Source organism: Saccoglossus kowalevskii, chromosome 3, assembly GCF_978046115.1.
Source record: "Saccoglossus kowalevskii chromosome 3, keSacKowa6.1, whole genome shotgun sequence".
NCBI classification, from domain to species: domain Eukaryota; kingdom Metazoa; phylum Hemichordata; class Enteropneusta; family Harrimaniidae; genus Saccoglossus; species Saccoglossus kowalevskii.
Window position 1 is genome coordinate 39,730,820 of NC_140643.1, and position 18,910 is coordinate 39,749,729.

Sequence of the window (18,910 nt, forward strand, 5' to 3'; positions counted from 1 at the left end):
GACAAATAAAACTTTATTATTGACCCGTTCTTGGCTAAAAATCACCCTGGGCATTTAACCGAGGATGTCCCCAACATGTAACTTTTGTGAAAACAGGGGGTGGACACTTGCCCAGGGAGGGGCGCGTGCCCGGGTTAATATGGTAATATCTCATGACAGTCAGATATTGACTGTAAATTTGATTGGTTGAATGAAAATGCCATCAACTATGGTAGGTATGATCCTAACTAATCTCCAATAGTTCAGATGATTGAACCTCTACCTGTTGTTGATGTAGTGGGTTTGAACACTATCCTAGTCGAACAGTTTAGGAAGAACTCTATCTTCTTGTCTAATTCAGATGTTGTGTGCTCTACATAAAAAACAGTTGACCATTTTTGTGAGATTTACAATTATAGATTGATATAAATACAACTATAGAAGTTTACAATGACAACACAAAGACATAGTTTGGGTTTACATGTAGAATAAATAGTTGCGTTCACACACAGCTCCTTAGCACGGGCTAAGAGGTCCAATTCCTTAGCCCGTGCTAAGAAAACGTGCATGAACGCTTAGCACAGGCTAAGGAATGCTAAGTACGGGTTAAATCTGATCCGAATTTAAGACGCGGTCTAGACCTTAGCACGGGCTAATGTAGTATGCGCGAACGCTTAGCCCAGGGCTAAGCGCCCTCTGCGGCGACCTTTGGGTGTGAAAATTGTCCCATGTTCGTATAACGACACTATTCCACCAGTCATTACTCTGCGCTCACTTCCACACTAATCGGGTCACTGTAGTAGAGCGTACAGCAGCTCCAATCATAGACAAAATAAATTTGGTTCGCTGTCTACGACATGCATTAATAAAACTCTGTATTCTGTTACACCCTTTGTATACTGTTTATGTGCATCCAAATAAGTGGTCCGTCTTCTCACGCGTTCCTGTGCACGTCGCTTCAAAATTAGAACAAAACATGCCAGCAGCAGAAATGGAACCTCGCGCGTGAATAGCGTGAATGGCACCCCTTAGCCCGTGCTAACGACTGGCCCTCCCTGTGCATGGACGCAATTGGGTCTAGCCGAAATGCAAATATGCTAGATAAGCCTAAATCAGCTTAAATCTTAGCCCGTACTTCGTGTAACGTGAACACAACTATAGTACAGAACAATGGGTCACACAAACAAAAGTGGTATAAAGTCACTGTTGACATATGTTGTTTTGATCTAGGTCGCTGGCTTGGCTGAGAATAGACCATCCATTCTGAAAGGGGATGCATTATTTGCTCAGATCAGAACTGGTAAGAACAAAGCTGATTTGGACTCGAAGACGTACAAAGGCTACGTACATCAGATTGAAATGATACATGTACATATTGGATTTGGAGAAGGGTACGTACCACGTTTGTGTGATAATTCAGAAACTAAAAATTATGTAAATGTATCTTCTAAAATTTGAGATAATTAATGAAATCACAATTCACATTAATTATATAATTTTGGATCAAATGGACTTCATTTTCTGATTCTCCAATGGCAAAGAACAAAACCATATGCAAGCATGTTGGCGGCAAAATAAGAAAAAAAAATAGTTTTATCTAAATAACTAATCTGACATACAGCACTAATAAGGCAGAAAATGATAGGAAAAGGAAAACATTCATGAAAAACAAAACTGCAGAACAAGTAAACAGATGAAGTAAAACATGAAGCAAATCAAACTAAAATATACGGGAAAAAAATCCATGCTAAAAACAATTGAAATTACAAAACACAAAGTTGTGACAGGTACATTGTATAAGCGAAAAATGAGCTGGCATGATTGTAAGAATATTTGAGTGGATGGCTGGGTGGGTGAGAAAATGACAACGCATGGTCAGCGTGTGTTGTAAACTACAATTGCGCATGCGCAATGAAGAAATGAAACAAACTAACAATGCTACTGGGGAAACACTGCATATATGCAAATGTTGAACTGCTTACAAAATACAACACTCATATAGTATAGATTATATTGTGGAAGATGGCAGAATTTTGACTTCTGTGTTCAAAGGATTAAAAATATGTCAGTGGTATTAGAAATCTGTTTTACTCTCTGGTCTGCAAGTTAATTAGACAGGTTTGTTCGATGTTATTTAACCTCAAGGCCTTACAGTATCGCACTATTGCTCCATGGTAACTGTAACATATCATCTGATCTTATCGTATTTATTTTATCGATCTTATCATCCTGAACATGGAAAATTGCCAAAAAATAGGGGTGGGCGTTTGCCAGGATATTCCCGGCAAAAAAAACGAAAATTCTCGAAAATCGAATACGCAGATCGAACTGCAGCAGGGAACAGAACGGCAAATGAAAACATGCAACAGAAATAAATGAACAATATGCAACACTAGAAGTAAAACAAAACTAATGTATTGCTTATAATGTGACAAATAAACCAGAAATAATAAAAATCAACAGCGAGAAATTATTTGAATCAGGATTTTCCCGCCGACAAACACACCCAATACGTGTGAACTCAAAATGAATTAAAATGTCAGGGGTTAAACTGCGTAAAATGATTTCCAGTCTCGATAAATTACGAATCAACTGTCTAGTCATACAAGATCAATAATAATTTACAAGTTTACACAGTAAAAATTCTAAAAATTCATAGCTGTTTGAAAAAACTTCTCAGATCTTTATTTGTATGTTCATTGCCATCTTCGTCAAACTCAAAACCCTCCAAGTCGGCGTCAGTGTAGCCGTTGAACAAAATCCCTACAACTTCTTCCTGAAGTTCGTCGATATCATCCCACACAATTTGGACTTAGCACTTTTAATCCACGGATTTCGCAGTCTGTCAGCTTGGCACTTTTCATTCATGTCTAATCACAATAAAGAGAAAAGAAAAATGGGGTCGCTCTGCTGCGATGGCACACAATGCTTTTGTTTACAGTCTGGCAATCATCTTTGACCTTTATGCATCTGCTTTACTGATTGGCTAAGAATAACATCACTACTAGTATTTCATCATGCAGGTCAAATCGTGACATTGCTTTCTTATCAGACTCGCCGCTCATCAATCACAGTAAAAGTTATGAATGAAAGTTATTGGATTAGTTTTGGGTAAAAATCTGCAATATTAATTACCTAATTTGCATAATGATTAATCAATTTTCGGTTTTTCCACTGATATCTCAAGTACTAATCATCACATTTCAATAAATATTGGTACATAGATGTCATAGAACACTGCACAAACCTGATAGTTTTTAGGGTAATATCAGTACATATTAATTACCTAATTTGCATAATTAATTAATTTTCAGCATTTGATATTTCAAGTAGTAATCAACACATTTCAATGAAACTTGGTACATAGTTACTTAAGGACTGTGCAGACCCCTGATTAGTTTTTGGGTAAATATTTGTGCATATTAATTACCTAATTTGCATAATTAGTTAATTGTTTATATGAATGTTCCACTCATATATAAAGAACCACAAATTGGATTTTAATGAAACTTTTAAAGAGTACTCATCATCACAATTTAATGACTCTAGAACTATGCAGAAACCCAATTAGTTTTTGGTAAATATTTATGCTTATTAATCACCTAATTAACATAATTAATTAACACTGATATCTCAATTACTGATCATCACATTTGAATAAAATTTGGTACATGAATGCTATAGGACAATAGGGCTGATTAATTTTGGGTTAAAATTTGTTCATATTAATTCTCTAATTAGCATAATAATTCATAATTTTTTTGTTCTGTTCTGTTCATATTAGTTACCTGATTTACATAATTAGTTTTCAGTTTTTCCATCAATATCTCAGGTACAAGTAATTTTGAATTATTTTTTAATGTGTCTCCAATACTCTCAGCACACAGGAGTTCTTTCTAAGCTTTCTTTGATATTATAGATTATTGAAGCGCTTCGTTAATGGTATGCTGTTTGATGTACAGTTTACTTTCAACCGACTGCCATTGAAACTGCAACACCGAGCAGTGGATCAATGCAGCAATAAAAAACTCGGTCTCAGTCCTGTCTTATTTCCGCAACCATTCAAACTTGATTATCCTTCGTTACTCAGACCACTGCTATCATCAATCAGGTAATTGCAGTTATTTGAAATATACATTCATTAAGGCCAATATATTCATAATTGACCACAAAGATTGTGAAGGTTTTCAACAATAACTTCAGTTATTTTATTATCCATCATATAATAATATTGTGTATTTGTGTCTGTGAACTAGCTCTATTAGAAGTATGTCTGTAACAGAGATGACTGTAAGCAGGAAATATTTACAACGTATGGGAGGGCACCAGTCTCAAAATTATGCATGCATGCTTTGAAGAGAACCAAAATTTGTTTCTCTTGTACTTCACTAATTGCATTTTGAATAAGATCTGGTTTATATAATTGTTGATTTTTATCTTTATTTAACATTGATCTCTGCATTTTTCATTAAATGTGGAATTTGAATTATTCTAGCTTATTTGATCGTCAGTTGGAATGTAACACACAGCAAGTGTCTGCTGTGAAGCATATACTTAGTGGTTCATCAAGACCATCACCTTACCTTATATTTGGACCCCCAGGAACTGGCAAGACTGTCACAATGGTAGAAGCTATTAAACAGGTAAATATGTTTCATGTTAATTTAATGATTTCTTAGAAAGTATATCACTTTGTTCACAAGAGCCGTTTATGAGACAGTATATTTAACTGGTGATCATTTTAATTTGAGAAGCAGCTATTGCAGTATCTTATACAGAGATGAGATGTGGACATGTTTCCTGATCTGTTATCAAATACTGCCCCCTAGTGGTGTAAGACATTAGTTACTGCACTGCCCTCGGTGGTGATGATGTGATTCATCTGATTAAGGAATTCATTCTTTGTTTCAAACACATAATGTTTTACTACAAATTATGGTGTATTTTCTAGGTATATAAATCTCTCCCTGGTAGTTTTATCTTAGCATGTGCACCATCCAACAGTGCGGCAGACTTGATTGCTCAGCGATTACTGAAGAATACGCCTGTTGCTAAGTCAACTATTCTAAGATTGAATGCTCTGTCAAGAAACTGGGCCACTGTAAACCCTGCTGTTAAGGTATGTATATTTATTAAACTATTTATTATAAATATTCATGGTGTATATGGGCTAGGAGTATATCAACTAATTCAGATTTTTGTTTTATATGAATGAATGCATAACATATTTTCCACTGCCCTTGTTACCCATCATGGTAATAAAATACTGGATTAATAGACATAGTTGTAGTTATAGAGGCCAGCACACTGTGATGTCACTTATCTGATCAAAAATGTTGTGCATGGATTCGCTTGCAAAACACAAGTATGGCCTCCCTAATAACGCTGTCACTTTGTTTTTTTTCCCATCAGGATATTTGTAACTTTGATAGGGCTCAGGGATTAATACATTTTCCAGATATGGAAACAATGATGAAGTATAGAATTATAGTCACCACACTAGTAACTGCAGGAAGGTAGGTAGTTGTGTAATTGTTTGTTGAGATTATTTTTATATTTTCCTCTGATGTTACATGTAATAAAAGTCAATATATTGTGCAATTCACTAACCAGTGAATATCCATACAACTTTAAATCTATTAAAATTAAACTTTTTGGGTAACATTATTTAATTTTTTTTTTTTTTTAATATTGTAATTACACAGCATTATTTTTGTGTATTTTTTCTATAATTTCAAATTTTGTCTCAAGATTTATCAAATTTCTAATAAATTTGCAACAATAAATACTAGCACATAAAACACCTATTTCTTTATGACTAGTTTATATGATGCAAGCATTGGATCTGGATTTCTTTTACTAACACAGACTGGTTACGGCCAAGATCCCACAATCCCACTTCACTCATATCTTTATTGATGAAGCTGGACACGCTGTAGAGCCGGAATGTACAATAGCAATAGCTGGTTTACTGGATGTAACAAATGACAAAGGTGGCCAGCTTGTGTTAGCAGGAGATCCGGAACAACTGGGACCTGTACTGAGGTCACCAGTGGCGGTCAAGAATGGTCTAGGTAAGTCAATTCTTGTCATGTTTGTCCTACTTTCTGGGACCTGTACTGAGGTCACCAGTAGCAGTCAAGAATGGTCTAGGTAAGGCAATTCTTGTCATGTTTGTCCTACTTTCTGGGACCTGTACTGAGCTCACCAGTAGCGGTCAAGAATGGTCTAGGTAAGGCAATTCTTGTCATGTTTGTCCTACTTTCTGGGACCTGTACTGAGGTCACCAGTAGCAGTCAAGAATGGTCTAGGTAGGACAATTCTTGTCATGTTTGTCCTACTTTCTGGGACCTGTACTGAGGTCACCAGTAGCGGTCAAGAATGGTCTAGGTAAGGCAATTCTTGTCATGTTTGTCCTACTTTCTGGGACCTGTGCTGAGGTCACCAGTAGCGGTCAAGAATGGTCTAGGTAGGACAATTCTTGTCATGTTTGTTCTACTTTCTGGGACCTGTACTGAGGTCACCAGTAGCGGTCAAGAATGGTCTAGGTAAGGCAATTCTTGTCATGTTTGTCCTACTTTCTGGGACCTGTACTGAGGTCACCAGTAGCTGTCAAGAATGGTCTAGGTAGGACAATTCTTGTCATGTTTGTCCAACTTTCTGGGACCTGTACTGAGGTCACCAGTAGCGGTCAAGAATGGTCTAGGTAAGGCAATTCTTGTCATGTTTGTCCTACTTTCTGGGACCTGTACTGAGGTCACCAGTAGCGGTCAAGAATGGTCTAGGTAGGACAATTCTTGTCATGTTTGTTCTACTTTCTGGGACCTGTACTGAGGTCACCAGTAGCGGTCAAGAATGGTCTAGGTAGGACAATTCTTGTCATCTTTGTCCTACTTTCTGGGACCTGTACTGAGGTCACCAGTAGCTGTCAAGAATGGTCTAGGTAGGACAATTCTTGTCATGTTTGTCCTACTTTCTGGGACCTGTACTGAGGTCACTAGTAGCAGTCAAGAATGGTCTAGGTAGGACAATTCTTGTCATGTTTGTCCTACTTTCTGGGACCTGTACTGAGGTCACCAGTAGCGGTCAAGAATGGTCTAGGTAGGACAATTCTTGTCATGTTTGTCCTACTTTCTGGGACCTGTACTGAGGTCACCAGTAGCGGTCAAGAATGGTCTAGGTAAGGCAATTCTTGTCATGTTTGTCCTACTTTCTGGGACCTGTACTGAGGTCACTAGTAGCAGTCAAGAATGGTCTAGGTAGGACAATTCTTGTCATGTTTGTCCTACTTTCTGGGACCTGTACTGAGGTCACCAGTAGCAGTCAAGAATGGTCTAGGTAGGACAATTCTTGTCATGTTTGTCCTACTTTCTGGGACCTGTACTGAGGTCACCAGTAGCGGTCAAGAATGGTCTAGGTAAGGCAATTCTTGTCATGTTTGTCCTACTTTCTGGGACCTGTACTGAGGTCACCAGTAGCGGTCAAGAATGGTCTATGTAGGACAATTCTTGTCATGTTTGTCCTACTTTCTGGGACCTGTACTGAGGTCACCAGTAGCTGTCAAGAATGGTCTAGGTAGGACAATTCTTGTCATGTTTGTCCTACTTTCTGGGACCTGTACTGAGGTCACCAGTAGCTGTCAAGAATGGTCTAGGTAGGATAATTCTTGTCATGTTTGTCCTACTTTCTGGGACCTGTACTGAGGTCACCAGTAGCTGTCAAGAATGGTCTAGGTAGGACAATTCTTGTCATGTTTGTCTTACTTTCTGGGACTTGTACTGAGGTCACCAGTAGCGGTCAAGAATGGTCTAGGTAGGACAATTCTTGTCATGTTTGTCCTACTTTCTGGGACCTGTACTGAGGTCACCAGTAGCGGTCAAGAATGGTCTAGGTAGGACAATTCTTGTCATGTTTGTCCTACTTTCTGGGACCTGTACTGAGGTCACCAGTAGCGGTCAAGAATGGTCTAGGTAAGACAATTCTCGTCATGTTTGTCCTACTTTCTGGGACCTGTACTGAGGTCACCAGTAGCGGTTAAGAATGGTCTAGGTAGGACAATTCTTGTCATGTTTGTCCTACTTTCTGGGACCTGTACTGAGGTCACCAGTAGCGGTCAAGAATGGTCTAGGTAGGACAATTCTTGTCATGTTTGTCCTACTTTCATTATTATTGGTTTATATAAAAAAATGGGGTCAGAGACAGAAGATTCCAAAAGGTCTAGTTGATTCACATCTCAAAATATTACTCAGTGATATGGGATGAAAAGTTGTATATTATTATTGATGCGGATCCTAATAATATTAACATTTGACTTAAACTTCTGAAGTGTGTTTCAAATTAATAATTCCATTCATACATCTCTTTTTCTACAGTGGCTTCATTGTTGGAGCGGTTTATGCAAACATGTCCCGTGTATCAACGCGAGGGACCTGACCATCCCTACAATGCTAATATGTTAACAAAACTTGTCCGTAATTATCGTTCCCATCCCGATATTTTGAGACTTCCCAATGACCTATTCTATAATGGGGAACTGCAAGCGTTTGCTGATGAGATGTTACGTAATTGTATGTGTCAATGGGAACTGCTGCCAAAGAAGGTAATACAATCAATACTTGGAGTTTGTATCTTTTCTTATCATTTCGGTGCATTCAGATTTTTCATGTTTTTGACTCCCATGTGCGAAGCACAAAAAAGGGAGTCTTTGCAGTTAGTGTGTCTGTATGTGTGTGTGTGTGTGTGCGTGTGTGTGTGTGTGTGTGTGTGTGTGTGTGTGTGTGTATGTGTGTGTGTGTGTGTGTGTATGTGTACTTGGATTGCTATATGTTGCGAGGACAAAAATACAGATACATGTATATAGCTACTTCCGAGGACAGACACACCTTCCGAGGACCTTTTTCTTAGTCCTCGGAAAACATAATTTATATTAATAGTTAATTCGATTATTAATACGTTTTGCGTAGCTTAGGTTTAGTATCGGGGGAAGGTATGGTTCACGTTATATTAATATTAATATAATTGTACCATACCTTACCCCGATACTAAACCTAAGCTTCGCAAACATTTCTATGTTCAGTCACGGGATATTCAACTCTTGTTTAATTAAACTTAATTAAAATGCAATTCTCCATTGTATTGCATTGTAATTGAGTTTAATTAAACTCCAATTAAAACGCAACCCTATATAGAAACGCGTTTTAATCGAGTTCATATCGCAACTATATTAAAAGTTAATTCAACCATATTAAAAGTTAATCCCATGAAGTCCTCGGAACATATAGCAATACAAGTATGTGTGTGTCTGTGTGTGTGTCTGTTCCACTGATATCTCAAAAACCATACATTGAATTTTGATGAAACTTGGTGCATAGATGCTCTGGGCCAATGCGCAGATTTGATTAAATTTTGATAAAAATCCATGCATATTAATTACCTAATTTGCACGACAATTAGCTGATTTTTAGCTGTTCCATGATTGTTCCACTGATATCTGAAGAACCACTCATTGGATTTTGATGAAACTTGGCACATAGATGCTCTGAACTAATGCGCAGATTTGATTAGTTTTGGGTAAAAATCTGTGCAATATTAATTACCTAATTTGCATGACAATTAGCTGATTTTTAGCTGTTCCATGATTGTTCCACTGATATCTGAAGAACCACTCATTGGATCTTGATGAAACTTGGCACATAGATGCTCTGAACTAATGCGCAGATTTGATTAGTTTTGGGTAAAAATCTGTGCAATATTAATTACCTAATTTGCATAATGATTAATCAATTTTTGGCTTTTTCACTGATATCTCAAATACTAATAATCACATTTCAATAAAACTTGGTACATAGATATCATCGGACACTGCACAGACCTGATAGTTTTTAGAGTAATATCAGTACATATTAATTACCTAATTTGCATAATTAATAAATTTTCAGCTTTTTATATTTTAAGTAGTAATTATCACATTTCAATAAAACTTGGTACATAGATGTCATATGACACTCCACAGACCTGATAGTTTTTAGGGTAATATCAGTACATATTAATTACCTAATTTGCATAATTAATAATTTTTTTTAGCTTTTGATATTTCAAGTAGTAATCATCACATTTCAATGAAACTTGGTACATAGATGTCATATGACACTGCACAGACCTAATAGTTTTTAGGGTAATATCAGTACATATTAATTACCTAATTTGCATAATTAATTAATTTTCAGCTTTTGATATTTCAAGTAGTAATCATCACATTTCAATGAAACTTGGTACATAGTTACTTAAAGACTGTGCAGAGACCTGATTAGTTTTGGGGTAAATATTTGTGCATATTAATTACCTAATTCGCATAATTAGTTAATTTTTTTCATGAATGTTCCACTGATATATAAAGAACCACTAATTGGATTTTAATGAAACTTTTATAGAGTATTCATCATTACATTCCAATAAACCTAGGACTAAGCAGAGACCCAATTAGTTTTTGGTAAATATTTATGCTTATTAATCACCTAATTAAAATAATTAATTAACACTGATATCTCAATTACTGATCATCACATTTGAATAAAATTTGGTACATAAATGCTCTAGAACAATAGACAGACCCGATTAATTTTGGGTTGAAATTTGTTCATATTAATTCTCTAATAAGAATTCATAGTTTTTTTGTTCTAATCACATTTCAATGAAACTTGGTACATGGATATTACATTACGCAGGCCTTTATTAGTTTTACCCTCAAATCTGTTCATATCAGTTACCTGATTTACATAATTAGTTTTCAGCTATTCCATCAATATCTCAAGTACAAGTAATTTTGAATTAATTTTTAATGTGGCGTCAATACTCTCAGCACACGGGAGTTCTTTCTAAGCTTTCTTTGATTATTATTTTGTTCCAGGTATTGACAACATTGTAACAGAATTTTGATCATTCATCATAATTTTAGTAGTATTTTTATGCCGAAATTTTGTTGCAGGTTTTTGCATGTAAATTTTAAATTTACATATCTCCATAGGTGAAGAGAAATGTATAGGTGGGGGTGGGGGATGGGGGTCTGTCATCATTGTTGGTTCTGGTGTAATTTTTTTTTCTGTGGTTACTGCAACTCAAACAGTTTTAATCTAATCAATTTTCAAACTCGAATATATTTTTAACCAGTGTGTGATCTCACCAGGTTTGATTTTGACATGTCTCACATTTTTAAAAGATATTGGTGACAACGTAACTTGAAATTGTTTTCTTCTTGTGGTTCCAATAACTTAAACAATTTTCGACAAACTTGTAAATCTTATCAATCATAATAAAATATCAACCTAGTTTAATTTGAGTGTGACTCTTATAGATAATTTTCAAAATACATTTGGAAATTTGACCAAAATAAAATTTGTATGTTGGACATAGAAGTAACTGGACAGAATGAAGGCTGATTATCAGAACCAAATGTTAGTAATATTCTCTTCAAGATATGTAACTTAGATAGTGTGCTGAAATTCTGCTTAGACATAATGTTGTACGATTTTGGAACTTTTATGCAAGTCATGTCATATTGTTTTATAAGGGAACCTGAGATTAATATAGTGCATGTACAAATGTAGTATAAGGGTGCAAAATGTTATTTCATGAATCAGCATTTAATCCTCACAGAGTGAGACATTCGTCTTGAGTTTGTATCAATACTGAAATTTTAATTCTAAATTTTCAACAAGCATGGTTCTAATAGTTATGTGATGTTTCTGTAATTTCGTGTCAATTTTGGAGGAAACGACATATGAATATCTCATTGGCACCTATAGAAAATTTTTTTTTAATTTCTGATTGGTTGTTGTCAGGACTAGTAACAAAAATTACACTTATCAATTTCATTTCTTCATAGAAATTTCCCATAATTTTTCATGGCGTGGAAGGAATTGACCAGCGGGAAGGGAAAAGTCCATCATTTTTCAACATTGAAGAAGTGGAGGTTGTGTGGGATTATGTGAAGGAATTACTAGAAGAACAGAGAGGTGGAATTCGACTGACACAAAAAGATATTGGAATAATCTCACCTTATCGTAGACAGGTAATTGTTTGAGTTTCAATTCATTGCTACTCTTACCACCTGCATTATCAGATGGTCTGTTCTATTGTATACTGATGTAGACATATTGAATAGCATTTCATCTTATAATTTAGATGCCTGCCTCAAATATATATTGCAACCACCATACCCAAACAATACCATGAAATCTGATATGTTTCATCATGGCACCTAGACGCAATGATCCCGGGACCCGCCATAGGCGGCAGTATTTTCATTCGAGGTCAATTTTGGATCACCAGGTCATTCCTAAACGCGTAATTAGGACTGAGTTGAGAATCAATTTTGGGTGCCAGAAATCATTCAAAGACATTTATTTGGGTATAATTTGCACTGTCAAGACAAAGTTCAGGCTAATAAAATAAGATTGACAACGTTTTCCCATGAGAAAAAAGTGAATTATTTGTTGAAAAAAAAAGAAAAATTGATACACAGAAATCGTGACGTTGACTAAACTCATGCAATGCAGTGTCATGGAAATTGTCTACAGTACACGTACACGCATCTTTCGATGACGTGATTATTTTGCCAGCCAGCCCAGGACGCCGTACAGACATTGTACTAAGGTAAGAGCCTTTGCCCTTTTCCACAAATTTTAATATATTGCTTTACCTCTAAAACTCTGCACACCATGCTATGATCATTCAGTGTTTTGTACTAAACGACTCATCGCTTAGCAAAGCCAATTTTCAGGATTTATTGGCACATGATGTCATGAATCAGAGAAACTAATGACCAAAAATAAATATTACATCGTATATAAATGATGACAGCGATTTACTAGGCCTATGGCCTGTGAACTCATATGATGTGTGTGCACGGTGCGACTAGTAACAATTACCTAACCTACCGGTCCTTCACAGCCACAGTTGTCGCGATGCATCTCAATAAAATAGCATCTAAAACCAAATAAGGCCGATATGTGTAAATACTTGTCTATACTCTAGTCTATATGCAACCAGCAATAACGACATGCAAGAATGGCATTGGCAAAATGATGACCTCGGATGTAGCCATGTCTAGGGGCATGGATATGATTTATAGTCTTTGTCCATTAATGTAATGTTATAGTGTATATGAAGTATGTGATCATGATTAATCTTCATGATCATTTGTGACCACACCATTGATTATTCAGCATAGGCTACCACACACTGTATAATATTGAGCAGAAAGTCATGCAAGAAATTGCATTTGATTCACCACATTGGCATGGCTTTCTTGTGATTTAGGCGGATTTTTGTCACATGCAAGAAACAGCAAGAGCTGCAATGTGTACATCAGAGTGCTTTTATCATGCTTGCGATGTTGCTATTGTAGGTAAATGGCCACAGCAGGAATGTACATAACTGCCATTTATTAGGCAAAAACTGATAGGGGCCAATTCCTTGTGCTCACTACATACACATGTACATCAGTGAAGGTTTTTCTGTTGCCAGCTGCCATTTTTGAAATGGTGCCACCGATCAACAGTTCATGCCACTCACCTCAACCTTAAACAATGACATGTGTTGTCATTTGTTATTAATTTTATTTTTATGGAAATGAGTTACCTTTTTCTAAAATAAACAAAATTTGATAGTAATATCATCATGTAAAAAAAAAAATGTTTAAAATGATTGTATTTGATATACACTGAACATGTTGGGGAAAAAATATATCTAAAATAATAAAATATCCGCCTAACTACCCATTATTTTTTACCCTAATACTGGAAACACCAAATTTGTTTTTCATTGGCCTCATAATGGTTTGAGTTCTTTTTAACATGATCCACATAAATAATGAGGGATGAACTGGGATTCTGTACAAACAGGTCCATGCATTTACATTCTATGTTTCTGGTTTGATGTTGACTCATTTACAGCCCTGTCATTGGTGATACAAGGAGTTTACTCCTTATAGCATGTGTGTGGGCTGTCTTATGCAAACCAACAATGCTGTTTTTGCACATGGTCAATTCACTCCGGTTATATGTCAGATGACACATTGCCATGCGATAAATTCATTACTTTTACCGGTTCTATCAGTCTGATGGAATTGATATCATCAATGATATTCCTATGAAGTACAATTACATTCCATATAGTCTCTTTGCACCTACTTTATTTCTTATTCATTCTGAATGGACAGTTGGATGAACATACAATAGCCTAAAAATAAGGGGGTATATTTGTACAACACCCTGTAACTTTGCATGATATGGGTCTATAATACTGTCTTGTAAACAGTTAACTACTGGTTTTGTACAGTTTATTGTTGCTGCACATATACTTATTGAAAACAACAAGATATAGTATTTTCGGCAATATGACTACTACCAAATTGGTCGGTGGTGATACCTATCATTTGGGTCTTCCATAAACACTTATCTGCTTTTGCACCATGAGTCGTTCCATGCACATCATACCAGATTTAATCATGACACTCTGTTGACAACACTAATTTACCTCATTATAATGTAAATGTGCATAACCTGTGTTTTCATTGAGAGGATGCTTGAATGCACGGTAGTGCTTTCAGCATCCTCTCACTAGTTATTTACAATGTGCCTCAAGATTTAATTTATGGAAAGTCCAATCATTTCCAAAGCATTTCAACAATGTTCTTCCTATTGAACATTCCTCTACTCAACACCTTACTCAAATCATTCATTACAATATATAATCCTTACCACTTGTTTTTTATTTTCTTCCAGGCGAGATAATTCAACCATCACCTGTATCTCCTATTGGTTCAAGTTTTTACTTTATTCTTACTCGAATTTTTTTGTAAACTTGTTGTATATTGATGGTTAAGATAAAAAATAAAAACTTTATTTTTTCCTTGTTCATTACAGACGTTTATTCTATTCACACTATTTTTACATGGTTGTCTTCCAACTAGTCATGCTAGTGATGTCTAATAGCAGCTGGCCAAATTACAATCGAGTGGTTAGTGGGTCACAGTCAAGTACAAATAAGCCATTCACTGCCAAAGAACAAATATAATCATTCTTTCCGATCAAGTACTTTAACCTCCCCCTCTTGATTCAAATGACATAACCAAAAGACTTAAGACATCACCTACTTCCTATAACACACAACACCATATTCACATAATTGTTCATACATGTATACATTGTCACAGCAAAATCAATTACATAAATTTACCAACGGCTCCAGCAAATCATCTGCCCATATTAACTATAGTCTCTTTTGTAATCCCTCTAATACTTATATTTTGTGTTTCAATTACATAATGTTAGTCCAAAAATGTCAGCTTCTATTATTTGAACACAATCCTATTATCAAGGTCACGTTTGTATTGCGCTGGTCCCACTAACTCTGGATGTTATAAAACATTATATAGTCTGGATGATTGCGTGCACTACTACACTGCAAACTCCATACCTAAAAAATCCATTTCAGAGCTTGTTTTGTTGATCCAAATATTGAAAGTCATTACCGGTATCATTTCGTACTTTTTAATTTTTATTTACTTATTGACTCTTACACAATCCCCGGAGGGAAAGAAAATGGTCACAAAGTACAAGGAGAAATATATATATATAAAAAACAAAAAACAAAAACACAATATACTAAATAACAAATAACAAATACAATCACTAAATTACTAAATAATACAAAATCTCTAAAATACAATCTAATATAAAATTACAAAATTGACAGCAGGCATTAAGATGTCAAGTAAGACCCTGCTTCCTGACTTCAAAGCTTTTACTTATGAACTGTGCTACTGGTATAATAATGTTTTCATTCTGTAACAATTCCATGAATTTTTTCTCTGCAGGTTTATTTTCAAATGCTGGGATCATATCCTTAGCTTTATTGAACAGTTTGGCACGCAACTCATTATATTTGTTGCATTCCAGCAGAAAATGCATTTCATCCTCAATTAGACCTTTGTTACACATGTCACAAACCCTGTTGTTTAGTGGGATTTTTTTATGACGACCCATTTCAATTTTGAGACTATGGTCACTAAGACGAAATTTGGTAAGCACACTATGCAGTTCAAAGTTTTTTAGCTTGACTAAATATGGCTCAAGTTTTAAATCTGATTTGATTAGCCGATATGTTCTTAGTTTGGTTTTCTCATTTGCTTTGGTGCGGTTATCATTATAGACCTCACCTTTCCATCTTGTTAGAAATAAATCCTTGATGCCTAAATCAATTTGTTTCATTTGTGCCGAGGTTAGTTTATCACAGTTGTTAACTGAATGATATAGTTGGATATTGTTTAATAATGATGTCACTTCTAGATACCATTTACTTTTAATGCTTTGGTTAACCACAAAAGCTTCCTTGAGTAACGCATTATTAGAATTCATGGCCCGACTGTAATATTTAATTATTTGTTTTTTTATAAATACGTCTAGGGGGTATCTGCCTAACTCGCTATACATGGCCATAATTGGTGTGTGTTGTGACACCCCCAGTAGATACCGACAATAACTTAATTGAACGTCTTCAATAGGTGATTTAGTGGAGAACTCATCACCCCAAACATCACAACCATAAATGAGGATAGGTCTGATGAGTTTGTCAAAAAGGGAAATTGAAACTTTTATACTTATGTTTTGTATTGAGCCAAGCTTTGCTTTCATTGAAAACAGAGCTTTTTGAGCCTTACGTTTAAGGTTTTTTAGGCCATCCTTAAATTTACCATTGGCACTAATGACTAGTCCCAGATAGTTATAAGATTTAACTGTATCAAGTTCGATACCTCCAAGAAAAAATGTATCATTATTCAAACGTCTGTTTGATTTATTGAAAATTAAAATTTTGGTTTTGTCAGTGTTGACAGAGAGCTTCCACGTTTTAGCATACAATGCCAAACTATCAAGACATGTCTGTAATCCCTGTTTAGTTTTAGAAAGTATCACAATATCATCGGCATAGAGTAGACAGCTGACATGCAAGTTTTCTAAATAAGGAGGATCACAGGTATTAGGATTGAAAATAGTGGGCAGGTCATTTAAAAAAAGATTGAAGAGAGTTGGACTAAGATTACATCCCTGTTTAACACCAATATTGGACTGAAATTGTTTTGTTAAGCCTTCTTTACATTTAACTTTATATTTTACTTTACTGTACATGTTTTTGATAGTTTTATACATTTTTCCAGTTATACCATATTTGATTAATTTTTTGAATAGACCATCATGCCAGACACTGTCAAAAGCCTTTCTAAGGTCAATAAAGCAGGCATATAATTTTTTTGATTTTTTAATATTTGTGTTATTTTGTTTATTGGCGCACTCTGACTTACCACTGTAGAGATATTTATTTACCAGGGTTTTTAGTATGAAAAGATTGTCTGTAGTTCGACAATCATGCCTGAATCCGAACTGTCGACCGGAAAGAATGTTATTAGAGTCTAAAAATGATGTCAGCCTAATATTTAGAATACTGTTGAATAACTTGCCAAGACAGCTAGAGATGGCAATTCCCCTGTAGTTGGCCGGGTTATTTTTCGACCCAGATTTGTGGATTGGTACCAACAGGCCAGTGCTCCAAGAATGTGGATAGTTATTTGAACTATAAACAATATTAAAGAGTTTATGTATTGCATCTAATAAGTGATGTTCACCGTATTTTAACAATTCATTGCAAATTCTATCTTCTGCCGAAGCCTTGTTACTTTTAAGAAGTCTAATGGCTTTAGTTATTTCATTTTTTAAGATTGGTCTGTCTAAATAGGGGTTGCTACTTGCACTCTTTTCACTATTCTCCAGTTCATTCGCAATCTCAGAGTTTGATGTACTGCTATCAGTATTAAGTAGAGTCTTAAAGTAAACCAACCAATCACCAGGTTGAACATTCCCGTTATTATTACTGGGGTTCTCGCCATTCATTTCACGAAGAATCTTCCAAAATTTAGATGTGTCTGATTTAGAATTTTCCAATTCTTTGAGTTGTGCAATCATTTTCTGATTACTTTTATGTTTGATTAGTTTTTTATACTGTTTACGGGTTTGAAAGAATTTCCCTCGGATATATGGATCTTGAGGATACTTTTGTAATAAACGTGATAGGCTCCTTAACTCCTTACGAAGGGACCAACAATCCTGGTCAAACCATTTTTTTTGTTTACTTTTGCGTTTATTTTTTTTAAGTTTAGGAGTAATTTTCTTTAGACATTTGTCTGCAATATTTGTAATTAAATTTTCAAAATCTGTGACTGCAGTTTCTGACTCATAAATGCTATAAGGTTTGCTCATAAAATTCTTAATTTCATTATTATTTAACTTTTCAAGGTTTGTTTGATAATTGTCCTTAGCCTGGTCATTCCACATATATTTTGATGGTAAAGGATCTAATTTATCATTGCTTTTATTATTTTCATTTAGACACATGTTAACATTAAACTTCATAGATAAAGTTAAAGCACAGTGGTCTGATAAATGAGACAAATCGGCTACTTTAAAATATTGTAATGAGTCGCATAAGTTCTTAGAAGTTATCCCGTAATCGATTGTACTGCTACCCCGGGGAGTGTGACATGTGTATTTTCCTGCAGAGTCACCAATAGTTCTACCATTCAGAATGATGAGGTTGCAATCAATACACAATTGAATTAATTTTTTACCAAATTTGTTAATACAGCATGATGAATTAACATCCATAGTATTTCTGTTGCCAAAATTGTCATTAATATAGTAGGATGGTAAGGGTAGATGCATATTTCTGCTATCATCAATTCTATCATCAAGGCTACCAATTCTAGCATTGAAATCCCCTACGAGAAGAACATCACCTTTGGATGAAAATTGTAAAATATCTTTTTCCAGATAACTAAACAGATCAACATTCTTGTTCTTATAAAGGAATGAGTTCTCAG

The 18,910-nt window shown here is 35.3% G+C and overlaps 1 protein-coding gene and 1 long non-coding RNA gene across 2 annotated transcripts in view; both read left to right on the forward strand.

Annotated features, from left to right (window-relative positions):
- Positions 1-18,910, forward strand: part of LOC100371090 (RNA helicase MOV-10-like) — a 46,356-nt gene that overhangs the window by 21,395 nt on the left and 6,051 nt on the right. Inside the window, exons 8-15 of the mRNA XM_085497189.1 lie at positions 1,210-1,370; positions 3,899-4,090; positions 4,475-4,622; positions 4,931-5,098; positions 5,392-5,495; positions 5,848-6,053; positions 8,352-8,578; positions 11,861-12,046. Of these exons, the coding sequence (XP_085353315.1) occupies positions 1,210-1,370; positions 3,899-4,090; positions 4,475-4,622; positions 4,931-5,098; positions 5,392-5,495; positions 5,848-6,053; positions 8,352-8,578; positions 11,861-12,046 (1,392 nt within the window). The remainder of the gene's footprint in view (positions 1-1,209; positions 1,371-3,898; positions 4,091-4,474; positions 4,623-4,930; positions 5,099-5,391; positions 5,496-5,847; positions 6,054-8,351; positions 8,579-11,860; positions 12,047-18,910) is intronic.
- Positions 12,541-14,898, forward strand: LOC146747972 (uncharacterized). Its single transcript, XR_014928993.1, has 2 exons — positions 12,541-12,630; positions 14,763-14,898. It is a non-coding gene; the product is annotated as an uncharacterized LOC146747972 (long non-coding RNA).